General features: G+C 41.9%; 1 protein-coding gene across 8 annotated transcripts in view; it reads left to right on the forward strand.

Annotated features, from left to right (window-relative positions):
• Positions 1–19,806, forward strand: part of LOC130407327 (nuclear receptor corepressor 2-like) — a 76,995-nt gene extending 57,189 nt beyond the window's left edge. Inside the window, exons 20-47 of one of the 8 annotated variants that reach the window (XM_056730112.1) lie at positions 826–1,243; positions 1,715–1,820; positions 1,938–2,178; positions 3,199–3,246; positions 3,971–4,132; positions 4,281–4,393; positions 4,473–4,575; positions 4,649–4,747; positions 4,838–4,941; positions 7,501–7,648; positions 7,735–7,854; positions 7,974–8,048; positions 8,153–8,331; positions 8,714–9,074; positions 9,150–9,359; positions 9,442–9,702; positions 9,886–9,981; positions 10,061–10,282; positions 10,445–10,625; positions 10,907–11,421; positions 14,088–14,197; positions 14,494–14,708; positions 15,066–15,197; positions 15,286–15,422; positions 15,512–15,565; positions 15,678–15,896; positions 16,516–16,686; positions 16,785–19,806. In XM_056730112.1, coding sequence (XP_056586090.1) covers positions 826–1,243; positions 1,715–1,820; positions 1,938–2,178; positions 3,199–3,246; positions 3,971–4,132; positions 4,281–4,393; positions 4,473–4,575; positions 4,649–4,747; positions 4,838–4,941; positions 7,501–7,648; positions 7,735–7,854; positions 7,974–8,048; positions 8,153–8,331; positions 8,714–9,074; positions 9,150–9,359; positions 9,442–9,702; positions 9,886–9,981; positions 10,061–10,282; positions 10,445–10,625; positions 10,907–11,421; positions 14,088–14,197; positions 14,494–14,708; positions 15,066–15,197; positions 15,286–15,422; positions 15,512–15,565; positions 15,678–15,896; positions 16,516–16,686; positions 16,785–16,981 — 4,997 coding nt within the window. In that variant the 3' untranslated portion in view covers positions 16,982–19,806. The remainder of the gene's footprint in view (positions 1–825; positions 1,244–1,714; positions 1,821–1,937; positions 2,179–3,198; positions 3,247–3,970; positions 4,133–4,280; positions 4,394–4,472; positions 4,576–4,648; positions 4,748–4,837; positions 4,942–7,500; positions 7,649–7,734; positions 7,855–7,973; positions 8,049–8,152; positions 8,332–8,713; positions 9,075–9,149; positions 9,360–9,441; positions 9,703–9,885; positions 9,982–10,060; positions 10,283–10,444; positions 10,626–10,906; positions 11,422–14,087; positions 14,198–14,493; positions 14,709–15,065; positions 15,198–15,285; positions 15,423–15,511; positions 15,566–15,677; positions 15,897–16,515; positions 16,687–16,784) is intronic. The other 7 variants (XM_056730113.1, XM_056730117.1, XM_056730118.1 and 4 more) reach the window with 7 other exon arrangements.
• The last annotated feature ends 1,523 nt before the right edge of the window (positions 19,807–21,329 follow it).

Here is a 21,329-nt window from a genome sequence, read left to right on the forward strand (position 1 = left end):
GATATTTGGAAGAATGCTTATAACCAAACAGATCTTGCCCCCCATTGACTCCCGTAGTAGGACAAATTACTAGATTTTTTTGTTCTGTTGTACATAAAAGAAGACATTTTGAGGAATGTAGGAAAGCAAACAGTACTGGGGCACTTTTGACTAACATTGCATTTTTTCTTACTATGGTAGTCCATTGGTGGCAAAATCTGTTTGGTTTTAAGCATTCTTCCAAATATCTTTCTCTGTGTTTTTCAGAACAAATACATTTATACAGATTTGGAACAACTGTGAGTAAATAATGACATAATTTAGGGGTGAAGTACTCCTTTCAGCGTTGTTAGCAAAGGGTTAGTATTTCAGGAATGAATTCAGAAAAACCTTTGAGTTTTATTCCAGGCTCCAAGTTAAAGGAAAAAAAATCTTGCTTTATTTATTTACACTCTTGTCATTCCTTTCTTTATTCTACAGAACACAAAAGAAGATATTTGGAAGAATGTAATTGCCGTTTGTCAATTGTGTATGGACATTGTGTATGGACACAAACCCACAAAAACTTTTCTCTATTTTCTCTTGTGTTCCGCAGAAGAAAGAGTCATATACAAATTTTAACCATAAGTAGGGTTTTTATATTTATTTTTGGGGCGAAATCCCTACTAGCACACCCATACCAAAAATCCAGTTGCAGGTTGATTGATCCCATGGTCAAAATATTATTCATAACTTATGATACATGTATAATTGTTTCTTTAACAACATTTCTAGATCATTAGAAATCATGACAATTTCAAATCGTCTCATTGTTTTCCTCACTTCTCTCAACACCTCATTGTCCAGGTGGTGCCAATAACAGCTCTGACACGGAGAGCCTCCCTTCCCCACGCTCCTCAGACGACAGCAAGGTCAAAGAAGAGGGCTCGACACGATCCAAAGCTGCACCCAACGCTGCCGCCACCTCGTCTTCCACAGACCAGGACACTGCGACCGCCGATGCGCTGCTGGAGGAGAAGCCAACAATGGAAAACATAGAAGGGGAGCAGGCAAGAGTGAAGCAGGAAGTGAAGATCGAAGAAGGGGAGGCCTATAAGGAGCCAGCTGTAGAGGATAAGAAACCTCCTGCCCTGGAGGCTGAGGAGGGCAAGAAAGAGATCAAGAAGAAGGAGCATGGAGGAAAAGGCGGCACTCATGATAGTGACTCCAGCGCCACATGCAGTGCAGACGAGGTGGAGGAAACGGAGAGTTCTGAGAAGAACAGGTGAAATTGTGTCCGTGTGTTTTGAGGGCGAGGCCTGATTGGTTGGTTGGGCAGGGTCTGATGTGTATTGTGGTTTTGGAGGCTGGTTGAATGGGAATTGTTGGTTTGTCCTTTAGGGCGGCTCTGTTTTTTCCATGACAGCAAACAGTGTATGTGTTAGGCCGAGCCAGGGGAAATATTACCCTGTGAGCTCGCCAAACAAAACAGCCAGCACTCTACGGTTCGTGTGTGTGTGTCTGGCTGTCTTTTGTGTATTTTGTCTTTCGCATTTCACCAAGACAGCACACGGCAAACATATATTTGTTTATGCGAGCTGAAATGCAGATTGAGAGTATGTGTGTGCGTGTTTGCGCTTGTGGCATTAATGGGTTGTTTACAAAGATGGTAAATAAGAGAGAATGAGGCTCTGACCATATTAAGCAATAATTCTTTCTCTCCTCTCCTCACTCTCGATACAATGACGTCTCGCAGGCCAAGTCTGCTGAACTTTGCCCATGATGGTGTCATCTCGTCATCAGTTCAGAAACCCCTGGACCTAAAACAGCTCAAACAGAGAGCAGCCGCTATACCTCCCATTGTGAGTTTTCATCCACCTATACATACAGCACATTAACTTTTCATTTGTGTTACTTCACTTTTCATCATAAAACATTGTATTGTATTATATTTTTAAGCATTTTGTGTGTGTGTTTAGATGTCAGAGGTCTCACTGACAGGCAGCGGTAACCGGGTCGGGTTGCTAGGGAAGCAGCAGGCCATGCCCCACGCTCTGGCATTGTACCAGCAACAGATTACCATGGCACACGAATCCTCCCAGGAGGCCAAACAGCAGCAACCACAGCCAACCAAATCTCAGCCTTATCCAGGGGGCCGGGACTCCAGCAGCCCACGGATCAGGACTCGCAGCCCAGGCATCTCTGACCGAGAGAGAGAGGGTATTCCGCTTTGTGCTTTACTTTACCTTCATCCGTTCCTTACCTACCGAGATCTTTCCGCCGTTCTCAAACTCCTATCATTTTCCTTATTTATTTTGTTGTGTCTCCTTATGTCTACTGCATCAGTTGAGCGAGTTGTGTTTGAGCGTCCTGCACACGTGTGTTAAGCAGGAGTGTTGTAGAGTTTCCTTTAGAGTGCTGTGAAGAACATCAGCTGTAAGTGTGAAAGAGGGGTACGAAACTGTAACAAAACAGAATAGAAAAACAAAATGGAATCGAGTGTGTGGTAGTAGTGATAGTTTGTGATAGTTCGCCCCCAAATATTTTGTTTTCCTCATTTACTCACCAGCTTGTTATTTTAAATTGATTTGACTTACTTGTGCAGAACACGGACGAAGATATTTAAGAATGTTGTTAACCGGCACCCAATGCGTTGGCTTTGTGTCCACACAGTAGAAGTGAATGGGTGTCGTTGCTTTTCAGTAACTTTCTTTAACATATCTTCTTTTGTGTTCTATGAAGGAGAGAAAATCATACAGGTTTGAAATAACCAGAAGTCAAGTAAACGATGACAGCTTTTTTATTTTGGGGTGATCTGTCCATTTAAGAATGGGGTGATGAAGAATACGAATTAAACTGACTTGAATCAGCCTCTTCAGGAGCCCAGAAAAAATAGCAATGACTTGAAATATTTATATAATATGAAATATATTTATCGTAAGTTTGTGTTAGTTTTTAATGCATCATAAGAAATAAAAGATATGCCTTTTAAAAACAAAGCGACATGAATGAGGGCAGACATCTTACAATCTCACATATATTATACACCATATATGGCAAAAAAGAGTTTGCAATAGAATAATTGGTTTTAGTTAAGCACAGATAGTTCTGATATGGATCGGATTTAAGAGGTTAGGAAATGAAACTGCTCCTTTTGAGCACATGGAAAGAGAGAGAGAGGGAGAGAGAGAGTTTTGGGTCATGGCTGTGTTATGAGCTGCAGTGTGTCTGTCCCTGCAGAGCTGGAGGGGAACGAGAGATGGCTTCAGGCTCTGCTCCACGGATTACGTAGGTTTACATGCTTCACACACATACTCACACACTACCGGAGCAGTCTCTAATCAAGGCGTGTTGATTTCTGGGAGCGTGAATGGTTCGCGGATGTGTTTGCATGCTGCTACGCTCGCAGATTCCAGCCTGATGATCTGTGTGTGCGTGCGAGAGAGGAAATCTAAATAAAGACCTTTCACATGACTCGTGACAGGACTTCAACGCAAGTGTCATGTTCCACTTTGACCGCAGTATTAAAAGTGTTGCAGATAGGGTAGTGAATTAAACTGAACCAAGTTGAAGAAATACTGTTGAAGTATGGTTCATTGTTGGGACATGTTTAGGGGGTTACTTCAATAATGAACATAAAATGTTAGCAGAAGATCGCAAATTGTGATGCAAACGCGGCCTTTCATTTCATATGCTCACTTGCAAATTGTAATCACTGGCTGTGCTTTCAAATGTCACCGCTGTCTGAAATTTAAGCACCTTGCTAGAATGCTTTGAGGAACACTGACACGAGTCATGTATCAGGACCTTAACAGCGCTGTGTTTTTGCAATGAAATATGCTGCTTTTGATGCAGGGGTTGTGCTGACTGAGCTTGAGCGTTTTCACCTGCGCAAAATAGGAGTGATCTAGACCGCTGTCCAGTGATCAGCTGTTTATTCATCAGATCATATGATGATCACAGGTTACGCATAATCATTTTTGCATGTTTTTGTACATGTTTGTGTGTGCAGATAAATCCCGGGGATTCTCTCCACTTGCGGACTGTAAAAAGGCTCCCGGGGCGGAGGACATTCGGGCCGTGGGCCTGGGACGACCTGTGATGCAACCTTATCAGCTCTCGCCCAGGGACATGGCCAAATTCAGCCACGAACCGCTGCTACACTACAACCCCTGTAAGACTACATTCACTGATATTCATTGTTCAAATAAATAAATACTCGGACTGCAAAGAATAAGCCAAAAAGTAAAATAATTGCACTTTAGATATTATTTCTCTGATATACTTCGACTGAAGACTTTTGATTTTGATCTCTCTCTCAGCTTTGGCACCCACTCTTCAGCAACAGGAAAGGATGACTGCTGTTCGGCCTCTCCATATCCCAGAACCCCCTCCCCTCATCTCATCTGCCAAACCTGGTGGCTCCATCACACAGGTAAAAACATCCATCCGTACCATGCTGGTAAATGTATGCTTATGTGGAGAATTATAAGTTATGTTGTTTTGCGTTGCAGGGTACTCCGGTACAAATGCACAACACATCTCATAGCTCTGAGCACGGGAAAATCCCAGCGCCGGGATCCCTGGCTCTCTCCTGGATGGATCAGAGAAAGATGGGTGAGAGTCGCAAGTAGTCACAGATCAGCCGGTCAAATCGTTTTCCACATCTGACCTTTTTCGTTCTTCTCAGGAGGGTTTCCGGTGATCAAACAGGAGCAGTTGTCTCCTCACGGGGCTTCTTCCTCTCAGGCTGAGAATCTCTCCATACAGGACAACACTACATCGCGAGGTGAGTTTGAGGACTGTCGCTAACTGCTGTTTAATCTTATTTAAAGTCGATCCACATACATAACCACACATTGTCCACTTTCTCACACAGGGCCCATGTCAGCGGTTCAGGGCGGCAGCATCACAAAGGGCATCCCAGGCACACGCATGCACCAAGAGCCTTCGATATCGTATCGAGGTGGTTCCATCACTCAGGTACTACGAAGCCTCCTTTGCTAACACAGCTTGTGCTCTGCGCTTCAGTACTGAAAGCGATATGGCGTTCATCTTTTCGTGATGTAACAGATTGTGTAATTCAGCATCATTTCAGCGAACACTCGGCTCGGATAAATAGCTCTTTAAGGAAATGGAACAGGCAGTGTTACAGCCATAGCACGTCACACGGTGACATAACAAATAATCAGTTGCCTTAACAACAGGTACACAGTGTCTAATCCTGTTCTCTCCTTTTATTAATGTGTTTACATGTCTCATCGCAGCCTGGTGTCACTGATCTCACACACACATAATGTGCCAACTGGCCTACTGTGACACCGATTACACGCTCAAGCAAATCAGAATAGGTGGGGGCAAGTGGGGCCGTTTAATCAGACCGAGGTCAAGCCTTTTTGTGTGTGCATAGTGTAGTGCACAGTTTAACACACAACCTTCCTTTCTAACTATTATGTGTGAATAGAACATTTATCAAGTTATAAACATAAATGACCCATTCTTTTGCAGTTTTTGAGGCTTTGATTATGTTTTTGGGTGTTTATCAATGGATGTTCATGTTTCTAATTTAAAAAAAACACTTTATATTTCATATATTTCAAGTCTATTATTCACTGCTGTCCCTCTTCTTACTAAATGACTGTATTTCTTCCGGTCTATATAAAGTCCCTCCTTCCGAAACGCTCTGATTGGTAAAGCTGACCAGGTCTGTCGTTATTGGTTCCCCACTTAGAGTGTTTGTGTGAAGATGGCCCACCCATACCATATCAGCAAGCTTCCACTTCTCAGGCTGCTGTGATTGGACGGTCCCCCTCTCAGTGCATGTATATTTATAAACTTTGGCTTTTAGCAATAAACAGTAACAATGGCGTCAACTTCTCTTCATCAGTTAAACACATGCGGATCGATCGAAGAACAGAACAGCTTTCACAACCGATGTTAAAGTCATGGAAGCTGTTATTTGAGCGTTGGTTATCTTAGAATGTGTGTAGCTGAATTCTTATTACCAGCTGTAGGACTGTGATGAAAGTGAAAGTAGTTTAGCGCATAGCTCAGTCAAATGTTTACGATCTCTGATATCCAAACACTACTCCACCGGCTCTTCCTCTTCTCTAAGGAAGGTCTCGCCCCTTTTTTGGCGTATTCCTTTGGGCGGAGGTTATTAAAAGCACTTGGAATAGTGACATCATGTACCCGGGAAGTAGAGGGCTGTAGTCTGATTTTAGCAATTCTCTGTAGTCCTTGAAAAGTGAATTCTGTTGAAGACATTATCTCGCTTGGCACTGAACTTTGAGCTTTACCATTTTGCAAGTATTATTTATTTCTACAGTAGCCCTAAACGGACAAACTGCTCTACAGAGCGCATTTTATAAATACATTATCTCCTTTGGTAAAGAAGCAAATACGTGGCGAGATATTTGTTCTTGTACATCGTTTTCTTCTGCTGAGCGTCACCTACGCTGTAAGGGAAACAAAGAATATATGCAAGACGTATGCTCCAGACTGACATTAGAGCGAGTAAATCATTAAAGATTTTTGGTGTACTATTTCTCCCACACACACTCCACTTGTAATTCATTGTGCACAGCTGTAATCTAAATGTATGACAGTTATGAAACAGCGGTGACATAAAGAGCTTGATAAGCTGCTTTGTGTTTTGTGTGTTCAAGGGTCAAACCAGGTCAGGCAAACAGAGATCGCTTTTTAAACAAAGTAATAATTTCTCTAGATAAATACGTTTATTTTTTTCTCCCTATTGTCCATAAATGGTTTTGAACAAAGAAGTCCTGTCCTCCTTTGAGGTGCATTGTGAACTGAAATTTTTTTATCTGTCAAACTGAAGTAGTTTTTTGTTTGGCACGAGTCAAACCCCCACCCCAACTGTTTTTTCTACTTAACCCTCTGAGCACCAGAATTTCCAGAAGAGAACCATTATGCAATGTTAAAAATAACAGTTAACTTTTATTTTAGATTTAGTAGTTACAACATAATTCCTGCATGTAAATGATTATATACAATGTAGAAATGTAAATCTGAGTTCACTGCTTATGTGAGTGTTTGGTAAAACTTTTTTTTTCGTTCTGTGAACTACTAACAATATCTCCCCCAAATTTTTCTATTTACATTTATTTACAGAAAAGGAAATCGGGAAAAACAGGTCACAATAACTGAAAAGATGCTCTTTATTATTTCAGACCTCACATACTGCGTAGAAAAAAAATTCACAATCACTTTTAAGCAATACAACTGTAATATTTGTACATGTAAGCGGGGAAAAGTTTAAATATTTTTTTTATCAGAGTTTTTGTGTCTTTCTGTTGGATTTCTTTGTCATTTCCGATGTTTGATTTTGTTGAAATTCAACATACACTGGACTGGAATAGCCACAACACGTCTAGAAATGCTGATTCAATGAAAATTTGGAATAGTCTTTGGGATGTTTCCCATGGCTATATATGCACAAATGTTTTTAATTGTTTTAATCTATTATATTATTGGCTGTGGTCATGTGCAGTGAATAAAAAAGTCTGTTGTCTCTTTCAGGGCACTCCTGCAGATGTGTTGTATAAGGGTACAATAACCCGTCTGATCACAGAGGATAGTCCCAGCAGAGAGAGGGGCAGAGAGGACCCGCCTTCTAAGGGACACGTTGTCTACGAGGGCATCAGTGGACACATCCTGTCTTATGACCGTAAGTGCAACAAAATGAGACCTCAAAGGAGAAGAAGACAGAACATACAGTTTTCTAACTGTCCTTTACATTTGTGGATTGTGTAGGGGGTCAAAATTCTAAAGAGGAGGCTCGTGACATGGTCGGACTGAAGAGGTCCTACGAAATGATGGATGGGGGAATTTCTCGCGTGCCGTCCATTAGAGACTCACTGTCTGCTGCTGAAGGTGAGTTCCACCCTCATGTCTGTATTTCTACAAGACTTATCCTAAAAAGATGTAAAAAGGACACAACGTTAACATTTCAAATAGTTTTTTGGTTAACATTTTTTCCCTTTTTGTTGCAGGCTTGATCAGTCGGGCAATGCCTCACGAGCGAGAAAGTCCTCATCCCCACCACATCCGTGGATCGATATCTCAAGGTCAGAATGATTTTAGAGTCATAAAGCTCATAGTCTAGACTGACCACATGTACCGGAGTGTGGCTGATGTTTATCTGCAACGTTTTTCTTATCTCCTGTCCCAGGTATCCCGCGGGAAGATTATTTGCGTCGGGAGGTCAAACAGATGAAGAGAGAGGGTTCTCCGTCACCACGCGGGCCCGACCCTCTTAAATCCCGTTCTCATGAGCACATGGTGAATACTGTCAAAGAGCCTGGACGCTCCATCCATGTCATACCTCCTAAAGAGGGCTCCATCACCCAGGTAACCCCCTAAACTTTCCTTTTTTATTTGTATGACAAATATACATTTGTTGTATCATTGTCACATAAGTAATATTGTAACACAAGAATCGATGGTGAAGTAATATCTTATTCCAAACAAAATGTGATTACCTTTTCATTCTGAATTAATGAGTAATTAATTAACTTTTTCTTAAACGTCCCATCCTGGTTTGGCGTATAGATACACATTAACAATTTTATAATGTTACATTCATGAAACATTATAATGTCACGTTTATAAAACATTTAGACCATCATTTCACTGCTCTTAATGGCTTTTTCTAGAATGTAAATCACATTGTTGTATTATTTTGTTCACTGTCCTGTTACACCTCCTAACTGAATGCCATCCTGTTTCATAGGGCACTCCTATGAAACAGGATCCTGTCGGCTCATCCAAGCGCCATGACGTACGCTCCATCATCGCCAGCTCTCCTCGGCCGTACTCAGGTCTGCCTCCTCATCTAGAGCTCAGACCCGAGCACAGAGGCTCGGACAGGGCCAGATGCGAAGACGTGGGTAGCAAATCCAGGCCCAGCGCTGTCGTCAGTGCACCCAGCTCTCTGTCCCGTTCCTCCCCACTGCCGCTGGGTGGAGAGCAGAGCGGCAGAGCTCATCACAGTCCAGTAGGCTACGAGGACCACAAAAGAGGCGGCTACCCCCAGCCTTCGCACAGAGCCTCGCCTCTTTCAGGCAGAGATAGCTCACAGCGTTCACATGAAGGTAACATACACGACCGATAGTCAGAGTTGCTCATACCTACATTCCGAGTTTAATGAGATTACTTTTTGTGCTTAGGCTCCTGTAAGTCACAGCAACAGGAGAGAAAGACCACCCCCTCCCCACGCGACATGAGGTCCACTAAATCTCCTCTGGCTGTGAGTGACCATACCGCGTCTCTCGCCTATGAAAGGATCCTGCAGGGGCTGGGAACAGACATGTGCCGCGGACAGATTGCTCTGCCGTTTGACCCTTCCACTCTGCCCAGGGGCATCCCAATAGATCCCGGTACTGCCCACGTGTGCCATTCAGCCATTCAGTTTGTCTTTGCTGCTTTGTAATCTAATGTATTATCTCTTTTTCTTCACAGCAGCTGCAGCGTATTATCTGCCCCGTCACCTGGCCCCTGTCCCGGGTTACCCTCACCATTACCCTCCCTACCTGATCAGAGGTTTCCCCGAAGCGGCAGCCCTGGATAACCGACAGACACTCTTCACAGACTACATCACTTCTCAGCACATGCACCAGTGGCCTGCCGCCGCTGCCATGGCCGCCCAGAGACCCGACCTGATCAGAGGTCTCACACCTCGAGAGCAGTCTGTTAACCTGGCCTACTCGCCCACACCCAGAGGTGAGGTGTTCATAAAGGGGCCACATCTTTTTTCCTCCATTTGAAGCTCTTTAAAATATAAAAACAAGTGTCTGACCTTCAGAATTAACTGTTACTGTATCTTTAAGACGTCTGATGTTATGCTCACCACACAATTACAACTACCATTAGTGATCGCCAGCGTTTTATTTGTTTTATGCGCAGTAACCTCTGCACCCCCTATGGATCGTCTCGGGTACATCCCTGGCACCACTACAGCTTTCCCCGGCGGAGCTTACAGCACGGCTCCCATCTCACCAGGTTCAAAACCGACACTTTTATCATCTAGTTGTGTTTAACAACTCTTGAGCCGTTTAACGCTTTGTTTCTCTGCTAACAGTGGGAGTGTCTCACATGAGCAAGATCCAAAGCGGTGTTTCCTCGGAGAGGGAACGAGAACGGGAGCGGGAGAGAGATCGTGAAAGAGAACGAGAGAGGGATCGTGAGCGTGACAGAGAGCGAGAGAGGGACAGGGAGAGAGAAAGAGAGAAGGATAGAGAGAGAGAACGGGAAAAATCTCTTAGTCATGGGAACGTGGAGCACGCACCTATATGGAGACCTGGTGAGACCATACCCATTTTTTGCTGATGAGTCATTTCATTGCCCTATTTTACATTTTAAAATGTTTTTACAAAGTTTTTTACAACTCTATCTGCTTTTTTGTAAAATGAATTACTTCTAAGCATAGTCTTGCTAAACTTCCAATGTGTCTTTGTTTGTCCAGGAGCACCAGAGCAGACGGGAGGTGGCAGTAGTTCTCGTCCTCCGTCCCATTCCTACAGTCACCAGCCGTCTCCACTCTCCCCACGGACCCAGGACAACCTACAGCAGAGACCCAGCGTCCTGCACAACACCAGTTCCAAGAATCTGGCCAACTCTGAGCACAACAGCCCCTCTGTGTTGCGGTGAGTCTTCGCCCTTTGTTCGTAAAGTTGAAAGTACAGAGTTGCACACTAAACTTTTGTTTGCTACAATTGAGACTGAACTTTATCTATTAGACCATCTTGTTTTGGCTATTCAGCTTTATGTATCAACGAGATGTGTAAGTGAACAGTTTGTGCCCGCAATAAGCTGTGGTGTGGATCAAATTATTCTTGTTTTGGTCCTGCTTGGCAAAAGTAGATAAACTAATTTCGTACAAAATGCTAAACGGCTCTAATTTGTTCATCGTAACCTCCTTCCTCAGGCAGCCAGGTTCTGCTCGCTACCAGAGCTTTGGGCTTCTCCAAAGACCCGGCGATGGTTACCCCTCCAGTTCAGACCCTAGCGCAAAAGACTCCAGAGATGGGGGCAAAAGTCACGGGCGTGGAGGTGTGCCTAAACATCAAGACATCTCATCCTCCTCCAAGTCTGACTCCAAGCTGGCCAGCCCGGGCGCAGGCGGGTCATACCCCTCTCCATACAGCCAGGCCCCTGGTGGCCACCACGGGTTGCCTCTGAGTCGTGGGCACCCCTTGCTGGTACCCGAAAACAGCGGCAGCAGCTCCATCCCGTTCCGAGGCGGGGACGGCGTCAGCAGCGCGTCAAGTAGGGAAAAGACTCAAAACAAAGTGATGTCCAAACAGGAACACGAGCTTCGAGCACTCGGTAAGACCACCATGACAGCGGCCAACTTCATAAACGCGATAATCATGCATCAAATTTCTTGTGATGCGGCGATGCCAGAGACTGGTGCGCTCGCGACCAACGGCGCCTGTGATGGTAAGACGCTCTGGGACCTTTGGGCCGTTAATGCCACCTTCCCTCCCCCTCCCTTCCTTTTCTTTACCAATCCACCCAACGTCTTTCCATCCCTCCACCCTTCCCGAATCCCTCCTGCCCCAAACCCGCCCCCTACGTCTGTGGCCTAGTGCACGTTTGTGGTGGTTGGCATTGATCAGAATCAACCCAGTTTCATAAACGCATTATTATTTTGGTTTGGTTCATTTCATTTGCTTTTTAAAATGCTTCTAGCTCATGCTCTTATCTTTGATAGCATCTGAAGCATTGCTTAAAGACCACCAAAGGTTTTCCTTCCCTGTTAAATAACTTGCCATTTTATACATTTGGAGGGGAGATTCTGCAATTCAGTCCAAACTTCCACAATTCCAAAAATCTTTAAGATCATTTAATATCTGAGCTTTTGCTCTGTGATGGCCACAGGCGTACCATTTAGACCGGCCCAAATTGACGTTCTAGAGAGCAGCTTCTCTAGACCAGAGAGAGATCCTGAGGTGAACTTTAAGAGCCCATTTATTCAACAGTGATGTGCTTTCGTCACTTCCTTATCTGCTTGCCTCTTGTGTTCCTCCTTTTATTTCTTTTTTTCCATTTGGTGAACATTTCATATGCTCTTGGCCTGTTTCACTTACTTTTTTTGGAGGGAGGGCACTCTGGCACTACGGCAGTTTAATGGCTACTTGACAAAGTCAATGAATGAAAAGCATGTGATGAGTTGTAGAAAGAGAGGAAGAGAGAGATGTGGGTAGTTATAGGTTGCCTAAGGCTTTTTATTACCATCAGTTCTTTTTAAACATGTGCATGTCCAAACATAATATGGGTGATTCTCACGGAATCTTGTCAAACATAATTTTCTCAAAAACACTCATATCGATGTTCCTTTTAATTAATAAAAAAGGTATGACATGTTTAAGAACATTCATTTCAAAACGTATACTGACAGTTAAAAAACATTTAGATTTTATTTATGGTAAATTCTCATCACCATTACCATAGCATGTTTTTTTAAAAACCAGATGACATGGTGACTAAGCAAGTTTTCATTAATCATACATAATAAAAATAAATGAAGTATATTTTAATACAAAATTATACATGTAACTTGTTTTTAAATGCAAAAACTATCTGTATCGGTAATGAGCATGAAAAAGTCGTGTACACAACGTGACAAGATAATATTAAGCTTTTAACTCTTTCCCCGCCAGCCTTTTTAACATTTTTTTAAGATAACTTGTTTTTAACAAGTTGCCAGCCTACGCCAGCGTTTTTTAACATTTTCACCCAACTTTAATGGCTCACGGTACATTTTCTGTAAAGAATATACAAAACGTCCAATTAAAGAACCGGTATTCTTCTATCTTTATTTGTTCTTTTTTTATCACTCTTTAGATATCGGTAGGTTTTTTCAAAAAGGCATCACTTTGATCAAAAAGCTGAGATAATTTGATTTTTTTGTCAAAGATTCCGCCCGGATTACACTCAGAACAATCATTAAAAACCGATAAGAAATGTACGTTTTAGGTTCTGGGATTCTGTACTTTTTCCCAAAGGTGTGTAATAGCACCACCTGCTGTATAACAGTACAAACACTGATTGCCGTAATGACTCTTCATCATGATAACTCGTCAATGGCGGTGAAAGAGTTAACTTAAAAAATATAAAGGAATCTGTTAAACCCTTTTGAAAGATATTGGTAGATGTGTTTCTTTACATAAAATCCATCTTAATGTGAACATTTTTGTGTGTGTAAACAGTCCTTTGAAAATGTTATGGAGGATGAGAATATCAGTCATGGACACTTCTTTTTCCACCATTTCTTCATTTTCATTACACATGTATATTCTTTCAATTATTATTTTTGTTATTAGACAACAACTGATCGTTTTTTCTGAATCTTTTAATTTTACTCATGTTATTCACTAACAAATCAGAATGCGTCAAGGTAATGAGTATTTCAGCAGAAAAGCAATAAAACACAAAACTCATTCCTGTTAAAATGATGCTTTTGTCCAAGGCCGAGAACACAGTTTTGTTGATTATGAGCATTATGTTTTATTATCAAAATCTATACTGTCGTGATGTTTCATGGGTTTTGTGAGAATGACCCATTTACGCTTTTTGTTCTTACGTGTACTGAAACGCCCTTCGTCACACTGTAAGATCTGCTTAACTGCCTCATATGGACGCCTGTAGCAACTTACTCCTTCAATTCTGCATCTCATGTGTCACCTTATTTCAATATGTACTTCCCACTTTTCCCATGTTTTGTTGAGTTTACTAATTTTTGAAAATGTTGAAATAGCAAAGCTAACTTCAGAGTGTTAGTATTCAGTGTGGTAATCCAGCAGACGTCTCTGCCTCTCCTGCCCTCACGGCTCATTTCAAACACATGTTCTGCTTGTTTTTCATTCCGTTTCTGTTGTGCGCATTTCTGCTCTGCTTTACATTTATAACCGAAGCAAGAGCCTCCATTACGTCTCTTGAACACATGCGAGCGAGTCGTTGAGTATTCCCAGAGCCGCACTGCTTACACTCCTGTCTGAACTCTCACCCTTACGGGGCTCCGCACAATACTCAACAGAGCTTTCTCTCTCTACCTGCGTGTGTGCTGATGTGTGTGTTGTGTGTGTGTGTTGCCCCCTCTCCAGCAGCTCAACATCTGTATGGATCCGAGGACAGACTTTCTCCTGGTCAGCAGTCACCTTCACCCGCTGTTAAGGGATCGCAGAGGGTGGTCACACTCGCCCAGCACATCAGCGTAAGTCCCTCCATCAGTGTCATTTTTCTTGGCCACTGAAAAAACATTGCATTTTGGTCTTCGTATTTTTATTTTGGTGGTTTGTTGTTAGCATTAGCCATATTGCATATGATAGACATGATAGATGTTTCAGGTCATTTAATGCACACATCACATACAGGGTTAAAATGTCTTTAGTTATGTCATAGTTAGTTAAAGTTCCTAATAAAGCCAATTTTGTCCCATTTGGCACTGGGTGAATGGACACCATGTGTAAACAAACAAACACATACACCATGAATGTTTCATCTCTTCAGGAGGTGATCACTAAAGACTACACCCGTCAGTCACAGCAAGGCCAGATTGGAGGTCAGTCCGCACTACAGCCTGTCTTCGGGTACCACAGTTCCCCTGTGCTGGATCTCACACGGCCCCCGAGCGCCCCCCAGGCTCAGACCCCCACAGATCCTAATGCCAACTCCCGCTACACCCCAGAGGGCTCTGCTGCTGAGAGGGACAGAGGGAGAGACAGGTAAAAAGACGCATGTTGACCACTTGACTGACAACACCCTCTGTGATCTGATGTATTTCTGTATCAAACAACGGGAGTTTGAAATGGATCATGAAGTTGGGGTACTGCACAGAGAAGAATGAGAATGCTTTCCTGTAACTCAGTGGTTAGAGCATGGTGCTAGGAATGCCAAGGTCATGGGTTCGATCCCAGGGATTGCACATACATAGAAACAGATGCAATTTAAGTTGCTCTAGATAAAAGCGTCTGCCAAATTCATAGATGTGAATGTGTTAATGTAAGAATTTGAGTGGTATTAAATTGTGTAAATGTCCATTTTTGTGTGAGGTTTTCAGCACTGATGCTTTTGTATTGCAGGTCTCCTCCTCAGAGTAAAGCGTCTCCTGTGAGTATGTCAGCGGATGGGATTGAACCAGTCTCACCACCAGGAGCCATATCAGAACCCGAGACACCAAGCGCTGCCTACCCCAATGAACAAGCAGAACAGGGGTATAACATGCAAACACATACAGTACACACACAAATGAACATCTACCCGTCAGTTTGTTTACTCATTCTGTCTACTTCTCTTTGTTAGTATGGGGTCTCGTTCTCCAGCCAGCAGTTCTCAACCACCAGCTTTCTTCAGCAAACTGACCGAGAGCAACTCTGCCATCGTCAAGAACAAAAAGGAAATGATTAAAAAGATGGTGGTCGGCACGGAGGCTGAATTCAGTGAGTTGCGGGACTGATTGTGAAACATATATTGTTTGGTTTCTGAAAAGTCTCGTCTTCATATCTGCCTATTCCTGTCTCACTTATAGATCAGGGTCAACCTGGAACGGAAATCTTCAACATGCCCGTCTATTTGAATGCGGGTGAGCAGCTTCATCAGTCTTCGTGCTGTTCTGGAAAACATTTGCCAGCTTATCACATTGCTCAGTTTGTCAGAAAAAGCTGTTGTTTAACAACAAACATCATCTCTTTCAGGACCCGTGAACGTGCGCAGTCACCCGCCACCAGAGTCCAGCGGTAATACTATAGGTTTAGAAGCCATCATCAGAAAAGCACTGATGGGGAATTTAGAAGAACAGATGGACGATCGCTCGCCTTCAGGCTCCCTTAACTCGATAAATGTTGGTGTCCCACCTGCTGGCATGGCAGCTGGATCAGCTGATGGCCGATCTGAAGACCCTTATTCCCTGCCAGGTGCGCCAAACAAAACCTTTATCGCAGAATGTGTATTGTTTTAAACTTGTGAGAATGTGGAGACCTACTAAGCACAATGTGACATTCTAAAGACCCGTCCACTCCATAAAGTGATGGTTTACCCTGTATTTCAAACCTGTACGACTATCTTCTGCAGAACAAAGAGATTTTGAAGAAAGTTGGTAAATGAACAACGGCGGTACACATTCGCTTCTGTTTTATGGACACAAAACCAATGCAAGTCAATGGGTACCACCGTTGTTTGGTTCAAAATATCTTTTTTTGTGTTTTGCATAAGTCATACAGGTTTAAAATGACAAGAGGGTGAGCGAATTTATGATGACAGAATTTCTCTCATTTTTGGGTGAACTATCCCTTTAATTCTCAAAATGTGCCTTTTAGTGATGGTTAAAGATGGGGTTCGTAAAAACACAGTTGAGGATATTGAATGTCACGCTAGGAGCCACTGATCATTATTTGACGCCACACATCACATTTAGTGTCTATAGACCATTTTGCAAAAAGTAAACAGTGGTCCAATACACTTCCTGTTCAGAATTTTGTAAATGTTCTGTTAGTTTCATTTTGTTTACAATATCGTCTGTATGTGCATTCTAAGGGAAATCCAAAGGAAGCGGGCGTTCTAATGGCCGCAAGACCAAGTCACCCGGACCTGGTCTGTCTGGAGGTGAGAGACCGTCCTCTGTGTCCTCGGTCCACTCCGAGGGAGACTGCAACCATCACACCCCGCTCACCAACCGAGTTTGGGAGGACAGACCCTCATCTACAGGTACAAACCAATTAAATTGAGCGTTTTATAATGTAAATGCATTAATGTATCAAGTGATCACCTTATCGGCTGAACATCTCTTTCGATTATCTGCGCAGGTCCCACTCCATTCCCCTGTAACCCCCTGACCATGCAGATGCGTCTCCCCAGCGGCATCATGTCAGGGCCTTCTCCGTCCCCCACGCAGTCGGGAGCATCGGCGCCCTCGCAGGGCCAGGCTCAGCCCCGCACCTGGGAGGAAGAACCCAAGCCTTTGCTCTGCTCTCAATACGAGACTCTGTCAGACAGCGAGTGAATACACACCTAACATGTACACTAGGGCGACTGAACGTTTGCTGCTTGATGAACAAAAACATTTTCATGTAAACGGGGATGTTCGCGAACTCACACACACGTATACTCGTGTCCATACTGACGCACACGCTTACGGGAACATGCATCCATCTCCGCTCAGACGGATAACGCAGCATAAAGTCACATGGATACATATTGACATCCCTCTATGATACCTCTACACACACATTCATGCATGCACATGCAAAGACACTCCCAGAAATCGGTCCCTAGCAAGGGCCGTCGGTGTAAAGACTCGTTCAGCGCTGACACACACACACGCAGCTAGTGCATTACTCGGCTGGAGATGTGCTGGTGTGTTGATGTGTCCGTGCGTGTGCATGTTTGTGAATGTGCACACGTGTTAAAGTGTGGCATCACTCCTGGACTACTTGTAGGAAGAATCACTTTTTAGTCATTTTTTAATATACTTCTATTAGTGTCGTCTTGCTGGCCTTATCAGAGTTGACTCATGGACACATCTGTTGCGTTGATGCATTTTGGAGCATTCCTCATTAGACTGCTCAGGACACGCCCTCTTATACTGTAACAGCAACATTTTTGTCCTAGTGTGCTAGTGTGTTTGAGGCTTGTTCCGAAGGCTGGATGAATCCTCTGCAGATATGAGAACCGCACACATGTACGTACACCCGTTTGGTTCTCGCACACAAACCCCAGTCCTATGTTTCTGTTCTTAACATTGGCATCTGACTGGCGTTTTGTTGAGATTCAGTGTCATTGGGGCATCTTTTGCACACCGATGGAGTGCATGTGAAGCATACGTCAGACGAGAGATGACGAAATGGCTTCAGAGATGCATGTTTGCCAATCCCGGTGCTGCGAATGTTTCATTTCATCTCCCGTAACGTGTTCTGTTCTTATATCTTGCAGAGTTTACATGAAAGGCCATATCATTGGTTTACAGGGTACACATACTGTTAACTTGATGACATCATACTTTCATTTTTTACTGTCGTTTTTCCTGTTCGGAGATCCTGTTGGCACTCAGAAATGACTCTAGCAGACCAATAATTCAGTTTCTTCTCTGTTGATGGGAGACGTTTTGTTAAGCAAAGATTTGTTATAAGTTCATCACTATTTTGGATTTTTTTAATATACAATAACCTTGTTGTTTTGGTTTATTTTGACTGTATGTTTTATGTAACGAGTTAAGCACTTAGTGAGCAAACGGTTCTTGTTGGTGTCTTTCAATGGAAGCCAACTTAAAGAATGCAACTTTTTACACAGCATTTATTTTCTTATACAGTATTTTGTTTATTTGTTTCCCGGTCACCTACCTTGTGAAGCGTTCCACTCTCTGGCGACAATCACAAGAGTGTTAAGCGAGTGGACGCGTTTTTAGAGCTGCTTTCCGATTTTCTTCATCTTCTCTGAATGTCCCAGCAAACCTTCTCACATCTGTTGGTTGAAGAGAAAAAAGCCATGCTGCCTGACCAGTTCTCTTACATTACATTTAGAGCTGCTTTGGGTCTGTTCCGAAGAAAGGTTTGGATGCGTGAATACACTCACAGGGTCGGCTTTTCCGTGCGCTTATTTAAGAGATAATAAAGAGGTGACCTCGCCTCATGTAAACCGTATTCCCTCCCATTGTACAGTTTTTAAAGTAATTCTAGTATTAAGTGCCATGTATTTGATTTCTGAAGTTCAAACTACCAAGTGACTACGCACAACATTTTGTTTTTTTATCAGTTTCGATTTCTCCTTGTTATGCCAAGGTTGTACAATTTGTCACAAACACGAGCGGTGAAGGAGAATTTTAGAATGAACGGTAACTGTCGAAAATTTGTGTTTTCACTAAACGCAGTCTCGGATTTTCCTCCCACCTCTACGATGGGATTACTAATTGTTTTGCATGCATGTTAGATATACAATGTTTTAACTTGTATTGTTTGATTTTTATTTGTCACACTTGTTTTACTATAAAGGTTATCTTTAATCGCAATGTTCATTGTGTTCTCCAGACTTGAACTCTGGAGAAGATAATTAAAAAAGACGAATATTCAACAGTGGGTTTTATCCGGTTTTGGGGTGTTTTTCCGGATCGATGGTTGAGGACAGTTTTTAGTGCACTACCTAGTGTGGTTCTGTAAATGGGGCTTTGTTTCAGTCACTTCAATCTTAAATGCACTCAACTTCTGTTCTCATACAGGATGTGTAAAAAGTTGCTCTAACAAGAACTTTATAGAAACATTAAAAGAATAATCAGTCACAACCCGAATGCTCTGATTTGAGATTCAGACATATCACATCAGACAGTATTGTATTAGGGAAAGTCACTCTAAATCCAGTGTTTTCTTGTATAGTGAGCCCCGCCCCTTTTCTTTCCTATATATTGACTGTTTGTTTGATTTGTAGTCAGATGCTCTTTGACTGAGGACAGTGTTGCACTTTCCTTAGCTGAGGAACTTATTCATTAAGAATCAAACGTGAATGAAGAGGAGAATGCTGATATAACAATGGCTGATAGTAGCCCCTCTTAAAGAACGGGAAAGTTCAGTAGTTTTTCTGGTGGCATCTGTTTTGTACAACCATTTTGTGCATATTCTTTTCTTTTCTTTCATTTTTTTTTTTTATTAAGACCCACTGTATTATAGCAAGGAGTGTAAATAAACCTAAAGGCTGTACATATTTATGTGATTTGCTGCAAGATTGATATTCACACTGTTGTATTTCAACATGGCCACCAGCAAGCTTTGTGGATAGCAGTGTAAAAATTAAACAAACAGAAAAAACTTAATGTTTAAATAAAAAGCTTATTGCCATTGATTTGTTTTCTGTGCTTTTTTCTGTATTAATGATTACAATTGTTCTGGTCTATTTATTTGTTGGATAGTGTCTGTCATGCATGACAGTGTTTTGCAGTCCAAGTCTTGGAGCCCTTAGAGTGCACATTAAAAGCTTTGTGTGAGCAGTTCAACTCTGCACGCACCACATGCACAGATTCCTATGCAATGTAGCCTCACTTGACCAAAATGATAAAGGTTATGTTCTCCGGTCAAACAGAGATTCGGTTGAATGTCACACAAAATATATAGACCGTGTTCATTATTGACCATTCATGTGTCTGGCTCGATATCATTTTGAGATATAAAACAGTCATTTACTTTATTTATTATGGATTAAACTTTTTGAAAATGCATCAGAATGGTTATCTAAATGATTCATTACTCACACACATTTAAAATCAGCACAAAAAATAAACCACGCATAGTAAACAATCAATCTCGCATTCACTCTGGATTTGCCCATTGCTTTTGATGAACAAGATTTCGTTTTTCTTTTGAATTATATCATCCTCACAAACTGCTTTAAAACTTTATTTGTAAACGCGCTGCTGTCAGGAAAATAATATAATTTGTCAATAGGCCTACAGTTTTTCCAGTGTGCTTACAATTGATTGTTGAGTTTGAGTAACATTTAAAACCAAATGGTTCATGTAATCATTTTATTTTTTGTCATTTGAAAAAATTAAATTGTTTCATTGGTGTTAAATTACAATGAAAGAGATGGAGCGAAGCCCTGCATTATAAGCTCTGTAGACATATTATTTTAATCATTCTCATACTCAAACTATTACCAGGAAATGCTTAAATAAAATACATTTGGAATCTAAATCACAAACAACTTTTAAAATGTTACTTCTTCAATTAATAATTAACTTGTACATGATTATTAATGGTCATGTTACAAAATAAATAAGACATTTTGTGGGACCACCCACATTATAGGGCAAACCCAATAATTTCTTGTTTAAAAAATATACTCTGTCAATCATCATATTAGCCAAACCAGCCATTTGTAAAATGATGACATTACTTATTTTGAATTTGAAAAGTATCTTGTAAATTAGCTGCATCTTGGTACAAAACAAACTAATAGTTTGTTTGTTTTATGTTTTATGAAACCAGGTTGAATTCAGGTAGATTGTGACACTTTTTGACACTCATATCAATGACAAAAAGTGTCCTTATCAACCTGAACTCACCAAAGACTATATGCTGAGACTAAACAGTAGTTTAGTTAACTGTAGTTGCTTTGCAGCGTCCTCTTTCCAAATGTTGATGAGAAAAGTAAGATGGTTGAAATAAAGGTAACTAAACTCGTATAAAAGTAATACTAACTCGTTTTATTAGAAAAACAAAAGTATTACTATAATATTAAATAAAAACGAATGTGGAATGAGTAGATACGTGCACATTGTTTGCGCTAATTTACACCGACGCACGTCACTAGGGGGCACTGTTCACTTTCAGTTAGAAATATTCAAGTGCGGTGATTTATCTCTCTTA

This window comes from Triplophysa dalaica, chromosome 18 (assembly GCF_015846415.1).
Source record: "Triplophysa dalaica isolate WHDGS20190420 chromosome 18, ASM1584641v1, whole genome shotgun sequence".
NCBI classification, from domain to species: Eukaryota; Metazoa; Chordata; class Actinopteri; order Cypriniformes; family Nemacheilidae; genus Triplophysa; species Triplophysa dalaica.